At 34.8% G+C, this 13,184-nt stretch overlaps 1 protein-coding gene across 2 annotated transcripts; it reads left to right on the top strand.

Moving 5' to 3' along the window:
* The first annotated feature begins 718 nt into the window (after positions 1–718).
* On the top strand, positions 719–5,541 carry LOC130743378 (UDP-glucuronic acid decarboxylase 5). Of its 2 annotated transcripts, none has more exons than XM_057595601.1 (13): positions 719–879; positions 1,520–1,634; positions 2,377–2,463; positions 2,638–2,725; positions 3,108–3,199; positions 3,521–3,585; positions 3,663–3,751; positions 4,000–4,077; positions 4,191–4,284; positions 4,568–4,634; positions 4,721–4,784; positions 4,896–4,936; positions 5,176–5,541. In XM_057595601.1, exons 2-13 carry the CDS (start codon positions 1,545–1,547, stop codon positions 5,359–5,361), a joined length of 1,041 nt encoding a protein of 346 aa, XP_057451584.1. In that variant the 5' UTR covers positions 719–879; positions 1,520–1,544; the 3' UTR covers positions 5,362–5,541. The 2 variants fall into 2 exon arrangements, with proteins under 2 accessions (XP_057451584.1, XP_057451583.1); XM_057595600.1 differs by lacking the exon at positions 719–879 and adding an exon at positions 1,008–1,283.
* The last annotated feature ends 7,643 nt before the right edge of the window (positions 5,542–13,184 follow it).

The following is a 13,184-nucleotide window of genomic DNA, read 5'->3' as shown; positions in this document are numbered from 1 at the left end:
TTGTGACCTCTATTCATAGACCTAGAGACCGAAAAAGTTGGGCTCCTTTTGCGAAATATTTTCACAGAAAAAACAATGCAATAAAAGGTTTTTAAGTTCCTCTTGTTGTTCGATTGTTCTGGGTTCTAAGTTCAGAACCATATCTTTGTTCGATTTCAACATATCTGGTGTTTGAGAAAAGAGAATTAATGGTTGATTTGGTGATGGTCATGGGGTTTTGTTGTCTGAGATTAAGGTGGGTCTGGACGACGGGGTTCAGACCGGCGGAGAAGGCAGTGGATGGTGGTTGAATATGTGCTACTGTACTGGACTTTAGAGAAGGAGGTGGCGAGGAGAAGAAAGAAGGGGAAGGAATTAGGGCAATTGAGTCAAAAGTGAAAAAAATTATAAATACAATATTATCATTTCACCCCATTTCAGATACGACATCTTTATAGTATATTCAGTTTATGTTGGCTAATATTATATCTTGCACCGATGCAAGACCTAATATGCATATTATATTGCACCTTAGACAACACCGATTGCAAGCAACTTTATTTATTGCGTTTTATTCTTTTCTTCTTAAAAAATCAAAACACAGTCATATAAAGTTGAAAGACAGCCTAAAAATTCAGGTGTTTGGTTCCGTTAGAAGGTCTTGTCTAGATAAACCTCCACTCCAATCCAATTGGCAAAACGTGGGTCCAATGTTGTTCTTCTCACTTCTCCATCAATACACATTCACATGTGGCTTCCCACCACATTGGTACTACTAACCTTGTATCACAGTCTACGCAATACTCATTCACTTTCACCAAACTCATTTTCAGAGTAGACAAACGTCACATTCACAATTCAATTGCGCTTAACCTTCCTTCCATTCATACAATTCTTCAGGTAATCAAAGCACAAAATTCCATGTGGGGTTTTTGTTTTCTGAATTTTTACTTCAGAGTATTAGTTTGGTGTGATTTCCATTACTGTTTCTTGTCGTTGCCTTGGACCTTTCATTATGTTTTCCTTCAACTTTCCGTGACTTTCAAGCCTTCCTATCCCAACTCGTTTTATTATTATTATTTTCGGTAGCAGTTCATTTTATCTTTTATCAATAAACTTGTGAACTTTCCTTAATTTTTTTATCCTTTTCCCCTTTTGAAATTCAGCGTTTGGTGGAAAAATGTTTCAATTTTTGGCTCTTTTTTATCTATATAAATGGGTCTAAGATCATGGGGTGCTTGAGATCAGAAGAGCGATTAGGGTTTTGGGTTGGTCTTTCACTCCTTTGTGAAGCTTGCGATCAGGTTCTGTATCAGCTCTTAAAGTTTGTAGCTTTCTTCTGCTAGCTCTTACAGTTTTCTGTCTTTGTCTTTCCACTCCCTCTGACTCCAATTGACCCTTTTATTTAATTGATGTGAAGCTAGATAGAGATGATTTGGTTTAATGATGAAAAGTTTGATAACCCTTCTAGTGTGTGTGTGTGTGATTCTGAATTTCTGATCTGTGCTAAACATTGATGTCCACCCTGAAATTTGTGCAGGAATTGAATTTCTGAGGTCCTCACAATGGCAACCAATTCTTCTAATGGGAACCACCAAACAACAACAAAGCAACCACCCTCGCCATCTCCCTTGCGCTTTTCCAAATTCTTTCAGGTGAACTATCACATTTCATCTTTTTAATTTTCCACATAACATATATTGCTTGCTTCATTTCAAGTTTCAAATGTCTGTTTTCTGAGGCACAAGTGCATTGATGATCATGACGTGTTAGTAGTGTAGTGAAAATTGTTACTTTGCGGATGGGTCACATTTGCTGCATTATCTCATTGTATGACTGTTGGCCTTAAAGCTAAACAATTTTCGTTTTAAAATCTGGGTTGTTTTCTATGTAGAATGTGATCAAAATAGCGTAATTAATCTTTTGTTGTTGATTACCAGTTTCATCTTGAATCACACTGCAAACAGTACAGTTTTCTGCTGTGTGGAACTTAAACATCAGGGGAAATTTGAAAATGCTGACTAATGGGGAGGGATTTGTGTACTTAGTCATATAGTATTATAGTTTAACCACAAACACTCGTTCATTACAAGCCAATGTTTTATACTGTCATTCTTCCAATAAACACAAAGGGGGGAAGATCAACAAAAAGATTGAAACTTATCTTTTTAATTTTCTTACTGGGACTAGATGCCAGTACTGATCTGTTCAACTGCAAAGGTTTTTCTGTTTCTCTATTCTTTTGAATGGTACTAGCTCTGGTTCTGAAGCATGTGTACGAGAAAAGTTGTGCATCTTACTTTCACTGATCAAAATTTTATCTCAATCACTTATTTACTTTACATATTTTTCTTTTATTGATGTATTTTTACTAAATCTCTTTCAATTTGATTATAGTCCAACATGAGAATCTTGGTTACTGGAGGAGCTGGATTCATCGGATCGCACCTAGTTGACAGATTGATGGAAAATGAAAAAAATGAGGTCAACATCTTATCTTTATGCATATAATGTTAAACTTCCCCTGTTCATTGATATCTTAACCAATTCTATAATATCACAACTTTTTTATCATCCTACATTTAGTCAGATAGGATACAGCATCTACAACTAAATTTGATTTGAAAAATTTCTGCCACAATGTTTGTCTTAAATCAGGTCATTGTTGCTGATAACTACTTCACTGGATCGAAGGACAACCTCAAAAAATGGATTGGTCATCCAAGATTTGAGCTAATCCGTCACGGTATAGTGTCAACTCTGTTAACTATCTATGCCATTAAAATTGTCGCACATAGGATGCACTGGCGGTTTTTTTTATTTACTTTTAATTCATTGGTCTGTATATATTTGGACTTGTAATCTAGTTTGTAAACTGATTTCTTTTAACTTAAGCCATGCAATCAGCATAAGCTTTGCTGTTATCCTGCAAATTAAAGCAATTGTTATTTCAACTGTTTCTTTAATACGCAACTTGATATGAGCCATCAATTGCTTTTCTCAGGGAACAGTAATGCTGATATTGTATTGTGTGCAACTGTGCATAGTGTAGTATATTCAGAATTTCCTTCAAATCTGTTTGTAAATCAGCGGTGCTGATGCTCATTGTCATTTTAATCCCTTTTTAGATGTCACGGAGCCTTTGTTGATTGAGGTTGATCAGATTTACCATCTGGCATGCCCTGCCTCTCCTATTTTCTACAAATACAATCCAGTGAAGGTATAGTTTTGAGATTTTCATTGGTCTTTTTAATCATGTGATGCATACTTGCAAATCATACTTCTTCATGTCAACTGTTGAATAATTTGATCTCTAGCTCATTGCACACTCACTGATATGGTTGCTTGTTAAGAAAGCATTATTGAGCACGAATGTGGTCTTTCTTTTCTTTCTCCTTTACCTCATAGTAGCTTCATTCCCATGCATATTGTTATGTTATGCCCTGTTTGTGGTCTTTCTCTCTCTTGTATCATTTTTGAAAGTTCTCTCTCCATATCTGACATTGAAAGACTAACTTGTAAGGGTATATTTACTTGACAGACAATAAAGACGAATGTGATCGGCACACTGAATATGCTAGGGCTTGCAAAGCGAGTAGGAGCAAGGTTAGGACTGTTAATGTAAATGATAATCTCAACTTCTGCCATCAGTTGATCCTAATTAGTTTGAATTTTATTGACAGAATTTTACTTACATCAACTTCAGAGGTATATGGTGATCCTCTTTTGCATCCCCAACCTGAAAGCTATTGGGGCAATGTTAACCCTATTGGTAAGTTCCTTCATCTCAGTCTCAACTTATACATTGGGCTTCTTGAGTAGAACTATTTCTGTTACCATGAAAACCTAATTTCATAACTGTGTATTACAAACTGGCTTATTGTTTGATTTTCATTTTTATGACACGTGTCTGTGTATATATAAATATAGAGATACAAAATCATTAGCTCCCTGGTGAAGGCTAGTGTTTTCAAGGCAAAGAATTCCTTTTATACATAATCATTACTCTGATATTAACAGGAGTTCGTAGTTGCTATGATGAGGGGAAACGTGTGGCTGAGACTTTGATGTTTGATTATCATAGGCAGCATGGGATTGGTAATTTCTTGTCTTCTTATCCTTATAATTGCTTCTCATTCTGCTTAAGGTGTATCTGGTTGAAACTTCCCTTTGTATAAACTCATTGTGATGTTTATATCCTTTCAACATAGAAATACGCATTGCAAGAATCTTTAACACATATGGACCGCGCATGAATATTGATGATGGGCGGGTTGTTAGCAACTTCATTGCTCAAGCACTTCGGTATTACTTGACTTTTTTCTGGAATAATATATATGCTGTAATATTGCTACTTCTGCATGGATTATTTGATATGTTCTGATAGTTTTGGCTGCCAGAAGGAGGACTTTAACTGGATGCATGCTTTTTTCTATGATCAAGTTCTTCACTTGTTAAATAAATTATTGATTCAATTATTTTAATACCATGATTGTAGTGACTGGCTAATTTTTCTATTTTCTGTCTTTGCCCTATTTCTTCATTGATTCTTACTCTCATTTCTCACTTAACCTTTGGTTCATTATAGTGGTGAACCCTTGACAGTTCAATCTCCAGGAACGCAAACGCGAAGTTTCTGCTATGTCTCTGACCTGGTATATATCCATCCCATAACCCCATTGTATTCTTTAAATCACTACCTGTTGTGATTAATTGATTATAATTATTTATGATGTCATAGGTTGATGGCCTTATCCGTCTCATGGAAGGTTCAGATACTGGACCTATCAACCTTGGAAATCCTGGTTAGATTTCTATTCCCAGGCCTGTTCCAGAGTAACATTCATTTTTATCTGGGAAAGTATCTTTACCTTAATTAACCCCATTATTTAATATAAGTATCTTTACATTTTCAGGTGAATTTACAATGACTGAACTTGCCGAGACAGTGAAAGAGGTCCGTTTTAGGCTTCTCTCCCTCCCCCTTTCCAGTAGCATTCACCTCTTTAAGTTTTAGCTGTGAGGAGGACTATAATGCGAAATGGAATTCTTCATAAATAGTCCAATGAAATTTTTTGAACTGTTATTTTGAAGGAGTCGCATGTCCAGAAATACCAACATACCTATATTTATGTGCTGTATGAGAATGAAAATATTCATGAAAACTTTAGTTTATGTTTTGTGGGTGGTTTGCAGCTTATCAATCCAAAAGTGGAGATCAAGATGGTGGAGAACACTCCTGATGATCCGCGACAAAGAAAACCGGACATAACTAAAGCAAAGGAATTGTTGGGCTGGGAGCCTAAGGTCAAGTTACGGGACGGTCTTCCTCTTATGGAAGAGGATTTCCGTCTGAGGCTTGGAGTTAACAAAAACATTTAACTTATTTTATCTCCTCTGGTGTCATGTCAAAATCTTCATCTTCATAGTTATGATATTGAGGAACTGGGGTGCCATAACTTTGGCTTTAAGAGTATGAAATAATTTGTTCTTTTTCTTGGCAAAAAAGACCACAGCTAGTCACTCCAAAATTTTCTGGTTGAATTGAAATTTTTTTGTTCCTGTTTTGTGGTTATATTTTCAAGTTTCTTCATTGAGGTGTCCTTGGGATCTGAATTCATTTTATGTTTTGCAACTGAGCTTGTGAAATTTCAACAATGGATAAATTTAACTTCAGCCTGGAGTCATATGCCATTCACACTGATGCAAGTTCTACACACAATAAATGATATGAAACTCGGCAGAGTAATCCACATGGCAACATCTCAGTCAAATATCATTTTGAATTGTAAAATATATTCATTGGAGAACAATTTTAATTTTGTGATGAAATTTATCTTGAGTTGTATTACATAATAATTAATTTCTGCAGTCTTAAGGGTTATGAGAACAGGAAAAAAAAAACCAACGTTGACAAGAATAGGCCTCCAATGAAAATAAAAATCAGGATTATTGGTCGCTTGAAGGCAAGCTGTCCCATTGTACAATGGCAAATAAAACGAAAACAAAAACGTTAAAGCTAAAATAATATATTTGAAAAAACTTATTGGTCGCTTAATATTTTTCACTTGCTACCAGTGGCATTAGCATGTTTGAAAAAAATATTACAATTTATTTTAAAGCTAAAAAAATTTGGACAAAATTTTTGTAAGTAACTTTGGGTGTCCGATCGAATTTATACTGAAAAGAAATAAGTTGATTATTAAATTATTCTATTAATATATATTTATAAATAATCTTTCTCAAGTCATAACTACTGATGATAAAACTTTCCGAAGCACAAAAAAAAAACTACTGATGATATTTTTTTGTAAACTAATTTTAATATTTTATTTACTATTGTTTAATTTTGGTACATTATTTACTATTCTTTAACATGTTTATAAGTTCATTTCAAAAAAAAAAAAACATGTTTATAAGTAAATAAAATATCTATTATGAATTTTCAATTTTAAAACTTAACTCATTTATCATTTTTAATTAATGATTCCACAACCATTCAGTACCAAAATAAAAATATTGTTATTAATTAATTTCATACTATAATATTATTTTAATTATAGATGTAATACTCGTGCGCTGCACGCTCTTATTAATATTACTAGTGTTTTTTTTCCCGTGCGTTGCACGGGGAATATGTCTATTGTATTTGATACATTAATTAATCATGAACGTGACTATGCAAGTTCGTTTTCAGCTATTATTTTTAAAATTCTAAGTTATTTATGTTTTAATTTTTTTTAAGTTGTTCCGAATATATGCTCTCCTCTTTCCTCATTAAATCTCCTTAATTGTCTTTTTTTCTCTCTCCCAATTTCGTTCCTCTCTATTTTCTCTCATCTGACATTTTAAATTTTAGTTTCCCTATATTATTTTCCTCTTTCCCCATTACTTGTCCTTCTCCCTCCCCCCCCACCCAATTCGCTATTCTCTCTCTCTCTCTCTCTCTCTCTCTCTCTCTCTCTCCCTCTTCATCTATTCTTTCAAATTCCTCTTTCCCAATTTTTTTTAGAATAATTTATTATTTCTAGAGTGATTATTAAAACTTTGATTTTCTTAAATATTTGGAAACCAATCAGATCAAATATTGTATCTTCCCCGTATCCATCAAATAATAATTGCTTTAATTCCCCAAAATAATTAAACATATTTATTTAAATCAAGATTGATGAAATAAATTTAGTAAGGAGTAATCTAGGTAAATCTTAGATAATTATGGCAAATCTTTTAAAATTCGGTTTCAAGATTTGTTTTGGAATCAGGGAACACGTGTCAAGAGAAGAGAAGCTATCTGATTCTTTTATAATATACTAGTGTTTTTTACCCGTGCGTTGCACGGAGAATTTGTCTATTGTATTTGATACATCGATTAATATTTTAAATTATAAAATATTTAAGATGCTAAGAATATAAGAACAATCATAATAAAGATGTAGATATTTAAAGAGCACAAATTTAGACACTCAATTTTAGTGTTTTGTAAGCATACACTAAATTAACTAATATAAAGATTTTGAAAAACACAGAAGTTAATAAGCCAAAAGTTTTATGTTTTGCATATGTGAGGTATAACTGAATTTTGTTTGTGAAGATGTATACCCGTGTTGCATAAAGGGTAATGCTTGAGAGGATTGTTCTCATGTTTTTTCCATTAATAATACCATGATTTTAGTTCTAAAAAAAAACAATACATAAATATATAATTATTATTTAAATTATTAAAAATACACTTAAGTTATAGAAAAATGTACTCTTATTTTTTTTAACTCGTAGAAACTAACAAAGATACCCATTTAATAAAACAACTCCACAACACAAATGAAATACCACAAAACTCGTGAAATCTCACATAATTTTTATGTATATTTACTACTAAAATCATTAGAAAAACTATGAACAATTTACTTAAATCATATATCAAATGTTATTTTCTTATTATGTTTGACATTAAAGCATTTCCATGCTAAAATGTTCTGTCCCGTTGTGAAGTTACATTGTAAAATACTGACATCTTATTAAAAAAAAATTATTTTTCTGTTAATTTTACATGAATTTTCATAATTAATTTTTTTAATGAAAATTAAAAATCATTGAAAACGGCTTTAGTCAGCTCAAAATAAATAGTTAGATGTTTGATGGTGAATATTGTAACACCAGGACATAATAAAACCTTTCATTTTCTTAAACATTTGGAAACCAATCAAATCAAATATTGTAATCTTCCTTATATCTATCAAATAATACCTGCTTTAATTCCCCAAAATAATAAAACATATTTATAACCTATTTAAATCAAGATTGATGAAATAAATTTAGTATGGAGTAATCTAGGTAAATCTTAGATAATTATGACAAATCTTTTAAAATTCGATCATAGTTATGGTATTAATAGTAATCAAATAAACAACCTAAATCCTAATCAAATCTACAATTTAAAAAGGTATTAATTAAAGATAGATAAAAACTACAAAATTCTAGAAAATCACAATAAAAACTCATAAAATCCAAAATAAAATACAAAACTGAAAATTCAATAAATGGGGCTCGATTGGGTGAATCGTCCCTCTCGGTGTCGTTGGTGAGGTTCCCGCGACATGATTATGAAGTGCGGGGAGAAAAGAAGAATAGAGAGCAAGGACCGATGGAGATTGAAGGAGTTTTTGCTTGGAATAGGAAAGCGGAGGCGCGGCGTACGATTCCTCCTTCTGAAGATGAAGATTTGATGTTACCTGGACTCTCAAGAGAGTGCTCCTTGCAACCGTGTTTATCTCCTTTGGTCCTTTTCCCAGAGATCTCTTGTGTTGGTTGCAGATCCTTACTTTCCTCCGAGAATGGTGCTCCTGTTTTTGCTTTCCTGGCTACCTCTCTTGATCTTGGGGTTGAGGAGGAGCCCGTTGCCCTTTCTTGTGAGGAACCGCTGCCTCAGGATCAAGTGAAAGTCCCCATGCCTCGGGGAAGGCCTAAGAAATTTGAGAAAGGGGGTGGGAAGAAGCATTGTCAGGCTGTTAGTTTCAGGGGATCAGGCTTAGTGGAAGTTGGTTCGGAGGCAACCGGGAGAGAGTTGATGGTGTTACCTGCAGAGCTGTCGAAGCCTTATGGCGTCTTGACCAGAGCCCGGAGTGCCTTACTGATGGGGAAGCGATTGGGAATGGTGTATGATTGCTCAGGTTCTGAAGCCCTCTCCCAGATTGCAGCTCAGATCATGCCTCGTAGGTCTTCTTAGGGTCGGAGCAGGTGTGTTTTAGGTGTTTCTTCGGCTCTTGGGGTTTTTGTGGGGTGGTGCTTTGGGGTGTGTCTTTGGCATTTTCTGGCCTTGGGGTTGCCTTCTTTGGGTTGGGTTTTTTTTTGGTATATCATAATCTTTTTGGTCCCTTTTGAGGAGGGTTGTAAATCATTTGACTATTTCCTCATTAATATATTTTTGCTTTCGAAAAAAAAATTAATTATCTTAAAAGCCGTTTGAAAATAAAGACCCCTTAAAATTCAGGAGCACTTTCTCTTGTGCTTAAGACATGTTTAATACCATACTTTAGCAATATTTTCAAATACTAAAGGACATATTTAATGAGAGATATATAATGCTACAAAATGCGCCCCTTTAATTTGATTTCCCTCTATTTGTAGCTCATCTCGTCCAAGTACTAAGTAACTAATATAATAACATCTAACTAACCTAGCAGCCCCTGATTAATTTCCCCTTCTGTTACATCCTTCCATGAGTTTGAAAATTTAAGTAAACACACTTACTTCTCTTAGGTGATAAATGGAAACAGTGTAGAAATAACCGCAGTCCGCAGCTAATGAGAAACTCTGCCAAATTCACCTAGCAACCATCAAATCTCTGCGTGTCCATGGAAGCTCTCTGGACCCTCAGCACCAGATCAGCTCCCTTTTCCTGGAATTAACATTAAATAAAAATAAGACAAATTAAGAAAAAATCAAGAAATAAACAACCTCAATCCTAATCAAATCTAAAATTTAAAAAAGTACTAATTAAAGATATATAAAAACTATCAAAATCTAGAAAATCAAAATAAAAACTTATAAAATCATAAATTAAATAAAGACACCATAAAAAATTAATACTCTCAAAATAAAATAAAAGACCCAAGATAAAATAAAGAAATAAACAACATAAATCCTTATCAAATCTAAAATTTAAAAAGGTACTAATTAAAGATAGATAAAAACTACCAAAATCTAGCAAATCACAATAAAAACTCAGAAAATCCTGAATTAAATAAAAATCCGAGTATTAAATAAAAATAGGATAAAAATTAATTAATACACTAAAAATAAATCAACAATAAAATAAAAGACCCATAGATAAAATCAAAAAATAAAGAAACTAAATCCTAATCAAATCTAACATTTAAAAAGGTGCTAATTAAAGATAGATAAAAACTACCAAAATCTAGCAAATCGCAATAAAAACTCATAAAATTTTGAATTAAATAAAAATCCAAAAATTTAATAAAAATACCATAAAAATTAATTAATACTCTAAAGATAAATCAAAAATAAAATAAAAGACCCAAGATAAAATATCGCTTCAGTAATATTTTTTTTTGGATGATTTAGTTTTGGCTTAATTCCATTTTGGGCCCTTGATGTTTCAAAATTGAGCGATTGGGCCCCCCCGTGTTTAAACGTAGCGGTCAGGCACCCCAACGTTTGTAAAACGTGCGTTTCAAGTCCTTCTGTTAAGTTTCGTTAGTTTGACCAAACGGAGCCCGCGACGTGGATTTTCTTATTCATTTAACATTTTTTCCCAAACTCATTCCCCCTCAATACACAAACACGATTCCCCCAATTTTTTACCCTAATTTCATCCTATCCTAACTTAGCAAGAGAAGAGAGATTGAGAGATTGGTGCAGCTTCACGGTGCTCAGCCAAAGATGGTGCGCGTGGCATGGAGAGGGAGAGGTCGTGGACGAAGAGGATCTTCTGTCGTGGACGAAGGGAATCCAAGGCAAACGCTCCCTGTAGCTCCTGCTGTGGTCCACCAGGTCACTCCTCCGAGGTACCTTTATGGCCTTTTCTCTGTCGTTTTCTACATAGAATATGTTGGTGGTGTTAATTTATTGAAGGTCTTTACTGTGGTTGTTGGATTCTAGGTACTTGCCTGTAAATATTTTTCATGGAGGGAAGTTTGTGACTCACCCTAGGTCTGAATATATTGATGGGGAATGTGTGAAGCTCGAAAAATGTGATATTGATACCCTAAACTCAATTGGGTTGAACAGTATTGCCAAGGATCTAGGTTATAGGTCATTTAAAGTCTGGTACCTTGAATCTGGGTTTGGGCTTCAAAATGGTTTGAGACCATTTGTAGATGATGCAGATGTGTTGAGGTTCTTCAAAGAGTACAGTGGGAGTGATATTGTCAATTTCTACATTGAGAAACTCACTGATGTTCCTAGATCTTTAGATAACCTGGTAATTGATGATGATGTGGTGTATGATGAGGTTGAGATAGTTTCTTGCTCTGTTGCTCAACCTAGTCATCTTGAGCCTGAATTTGATGCTCAACCAATATCTCATGCGCCACCTGAACCTGAACCTCAAAGTGAAGCTGAAGCTGAACCTGTGCCAATTAATGCTGAACCTGTGGTAGTTGATGATGATGTGGTGTATGATGAGGTTGAGATAGTTTCTTGCTCTGTTGCTCAACCTAGTCATCTTGAGCCTGAATCTGATGCTCAACCAATATCTCATGCCCCACCAGAACCTGAACCTCAAAGTGAAGCTGAAGCTGAACCTGTGGTAGATGTTGAACCTGTGCTAGCTCAATCCGAAGGTGAAAATCCATCAAGTGAAGATGAAGATTACATTGGTAGTTCAGATGATGAGAATGATAGTGAAGTTAGCCTTGATGACAGTGATTATGAAGAAGGCTATGACTGGAGTCAAGTTCTTCCTGTGAATTACAAAGCTCCTCCTGCTGTTTGCCCAAGCAAATTTTTTTCTTATTTTGAAGATGAGAATGAGAGTTCTGAAGACCTAGAAAGTCCATATGACAGTGATGAGGACTGTGAGTGAAGGTGCGAAAAACACTAGAAAGGGGGGGTTTGAATAGAGTTTTTCAACAAAAATTTTCCCCTTTTTAAGTTTTGACAAACTTAAAGATAAGAACTAGGTGCTAAAGAATATGAAGTAGAGCACACAAGTATTTTATCCTGGTTCACTTGAGATAAAAGCTCAAGTTAATCCAGTCCACCCGTGAAGGTGATTTCTTCCTTCTTCTGATGAAGGCAATCCACTAAAATCAATGAATGTTACAACTGCACTTGCAAACTGCAAAGTGACTAACAGTACACTGATTTTCTCACTAGTATACTCTCAAGAAGCTGATCAACCGATCCTCTCAAGACTAGCTAAACACTGAACCAAACTTGATTCAGTCCTCTCTAGATCCGACCAACCTTGGTCTCTTAAGGAACTTTACAAAGTGTTTGTAAAAGGTTTTGGGTTTACAAGAAATGCTTCTGAAAAGCTAATAGTAAACTCAGATGTTCAAGAACAATGAAGAAATATTGCTAAGAGATTGGTTAGAATGAATTCAAGAATATCAGCAAAGTTTCTTAGCTTCTTTCTTCTATGTTTAGCCCTTATATACTCCAAGGTAATTGGTGTAGCCGTTGCTAGGGTTTTGCCCGTTGGAGTGGCAATCTTGTAATATCACACTGCTAGGCTGAACGTGGTAGGTGGCGGGCAGGCTATGACTGTACGATGTGTACTATGACAGCGACTTGTCCTTTCACCAGCTGACTTATGATCTGGAGTGCTTCAGATGGATGTTGGTGAAGCTTGTGATCAGAGTCAGACGGAAGCTTGGATCCTCTGACCTTGCAACTTCTGCTTCTGGGCATGTTCCTCAGAACTTCTGAACGCCAGAGCTAGAATAGCTTGGGTCTTCAGAGCCAACTTATTGCAGGTCTTCAGAACTTGAGTCTTCTACTTCAGGACCGTTCCTTCTAGAACATCTGGTCTTCAGAACTTCTGACTCTGGTTCTTCAGTACCTCTTGAGAGCTTCTATCTTCAGAACTTCTGAAGGATTTGCCACTGTTCTGAACGAACATGGTGAGCTTTAGAACTCACTTTTGGTTACTCTTGGGTCTTCATCTTCTGATGGAATCGGCTTGGGTCAGAATCAGAACCTGTTTGTCACAACTATAAAGGACAAACGTTAGAGTACCATAA

This window comes from Lotus japonicus, chromosome 3 (genome assembly GCF_012489685.1).
Source record: "Lotus japonicus ecotype B-129 chromosome 3, LjGifu_v1.2".
NCBI lineage: Eukaryota > Viridiplantae > Streptophyta > Magnoliopsida > Fabales > Fabaceae > Lotus > Lotus japonicus.
Note: the sequence above shows the minus strand (reverse complement) of the source record. Positions and strands in the feature narration are given on the sequence as shown.

Bases quoted from the DNA above. Each gene is read 5' to 3' on its own strand.
- LOC130743378 (XM_057595601.1), top strand. From the start codon at position 1,545: ATGGCAACCAATTCTTCTAATGGGAACCACCAAACAACAACAAAGCAA. The intron at 2,726-3,107 runs GTATAGTGTCAA...ATCCCTTTTTAG, and splicing joins ATTTGAGCTAATCCGTCACG to ATGTCACGGAGCCTTTGTTG. The intron at 4,078-4,190 runs GTAATTTCTTGT...CTTTCAACATAG, and splicing joins TCATAGGCAGCATGGGATTG to AAATACGCATTGCAAGAATC.